The sequence below is a fragment of the Volvox carteri genome (assembly GCF_000143455.1).
Source record: "Volvox carteri f. nagariensis unplaced genomic scaffold VOLCAscaffold_69, whole genome shotgun sequence".
NCBI classification, from domain to species: domain Eukaryota; kingdom Viridiplantae; phylum Chlorophyta; class Chlorophyceae; order Chlamydomonadales; family Volvocaceae; genus Volvox; species Volvox carteri.
The window spans coordinates 662548-663594 of record NW_003307612.1 but is presented as its reverse complement, the minus strand read 5'-3'; the positions used below and the strand labels follow the sequence as shown (position 1 = coordinate 663594).

The window sequence follows — 1047 nt, the reverse complement described above, 5'->3', positions numbered from 1 at the left end:
CAGGCCAACCCCCCGCCACCCCGTCACCTCCCCTAATCTTCTGCCTTCATCACAAGTAGCGACCCCCACTAGCCACCAGCCTGCACCCTCTCGAGCTGCAGGAGCTGCACGACAACAGGGCCCCCCAGCATCCCCAAAGTCGCTCTTTTACCCGGTGGGGGAGGAGTTTCCCACTGCCCTCCCCAGGAAGCTGTGGGACAGTACAGACATCAGCCAGTTTGGCATATTTCAGAAATTTAACGGCAAATGCCATCCATGATGCCCATCACCTCCGAAATCGATGACTTTGAGGCGTTCTGGACGCAGCCCTACAATTTTGAGCGCCAGGGGACTGGAATGGTACGTCAATCCACCTATCGGGGCCTCAAGAGCACGGTATCCAAGTTCCTTGGCTTCGCCCACGGCTGGATGAAGGTCAGCTTGACCTCCCTGTCGTTGAGGCTGTTCTCCAACCAGGTGTGTATGTGTATGTGTATGTGTATGTGCTTTTGTGGTGTGAAGATTAGGTACATTAGTTCGCTGGATGTATGGACCTGACAAGCAAAAACAACAAGTGACACAGATGGAGACTAAACCCTAAATAACATATAGCTGTCGCACGCCATTTATGCAACCCTAATCTGGAGACACTATACTTTTGCTTCGCATCTCATGCCACACCTATGTTGCGAATACAATGCCCTCCATCCTCTCCCTCCACACATGCCACCTCCCGCCCCACCCTAAGCCCCACCTCAACCCCCACAACCCACACCTACCACAACATCAATGCTTACCCGTGTGCAGCACCTAATAATCAGCTATATGGACTTCATGGTCCATCGTGTCTGCCGTACAAAGGCAGACGTGGAGTTCCAGAACTCCATAAAAACAGTTGAGTACCTGAGGCAGGTCGACACAAGGTCCCTGCCGAATCCGGAGGAGAAGGTGAGTAAATTCATGGGTGCAGTATAACTCACTAAAGGAGTGGATGAGCCAGTCATGGAGCCTTGTGGCTGTCAGCTGCTTATTAGGAGGTGGCAGAGGCATATCTCACCCCTTAGGTGG

The 1047-nt window shown here is 52.7% G+C and overlaps 1 protein-coding gene across 1 annotated transcript; it reads left to right on the top strand.

Annotated features, from left to right (window-relative positions):
* Nucleotides 1-258: 258 nt before the first annotated feature.
* Nucleotides 259-954, top strand: VOLCADRAFT_98245 (uncharacterized protein; the record flags this gene model as incomplete). Its single annotated transcript, XM_002957128.1, has 2 exons — nucleotides 259-456; nucleotides 787-954. The coding sequence occupies 2 exons, from the start codon at nucleotides 259-261 to the stop codon at nucleotides 952-954; spliced, it is 366 nt and encodes a 121-aa protein (XP_002957174.1).
* Nucleotides 955-1047: the final 93 nt, after the last annotated feature.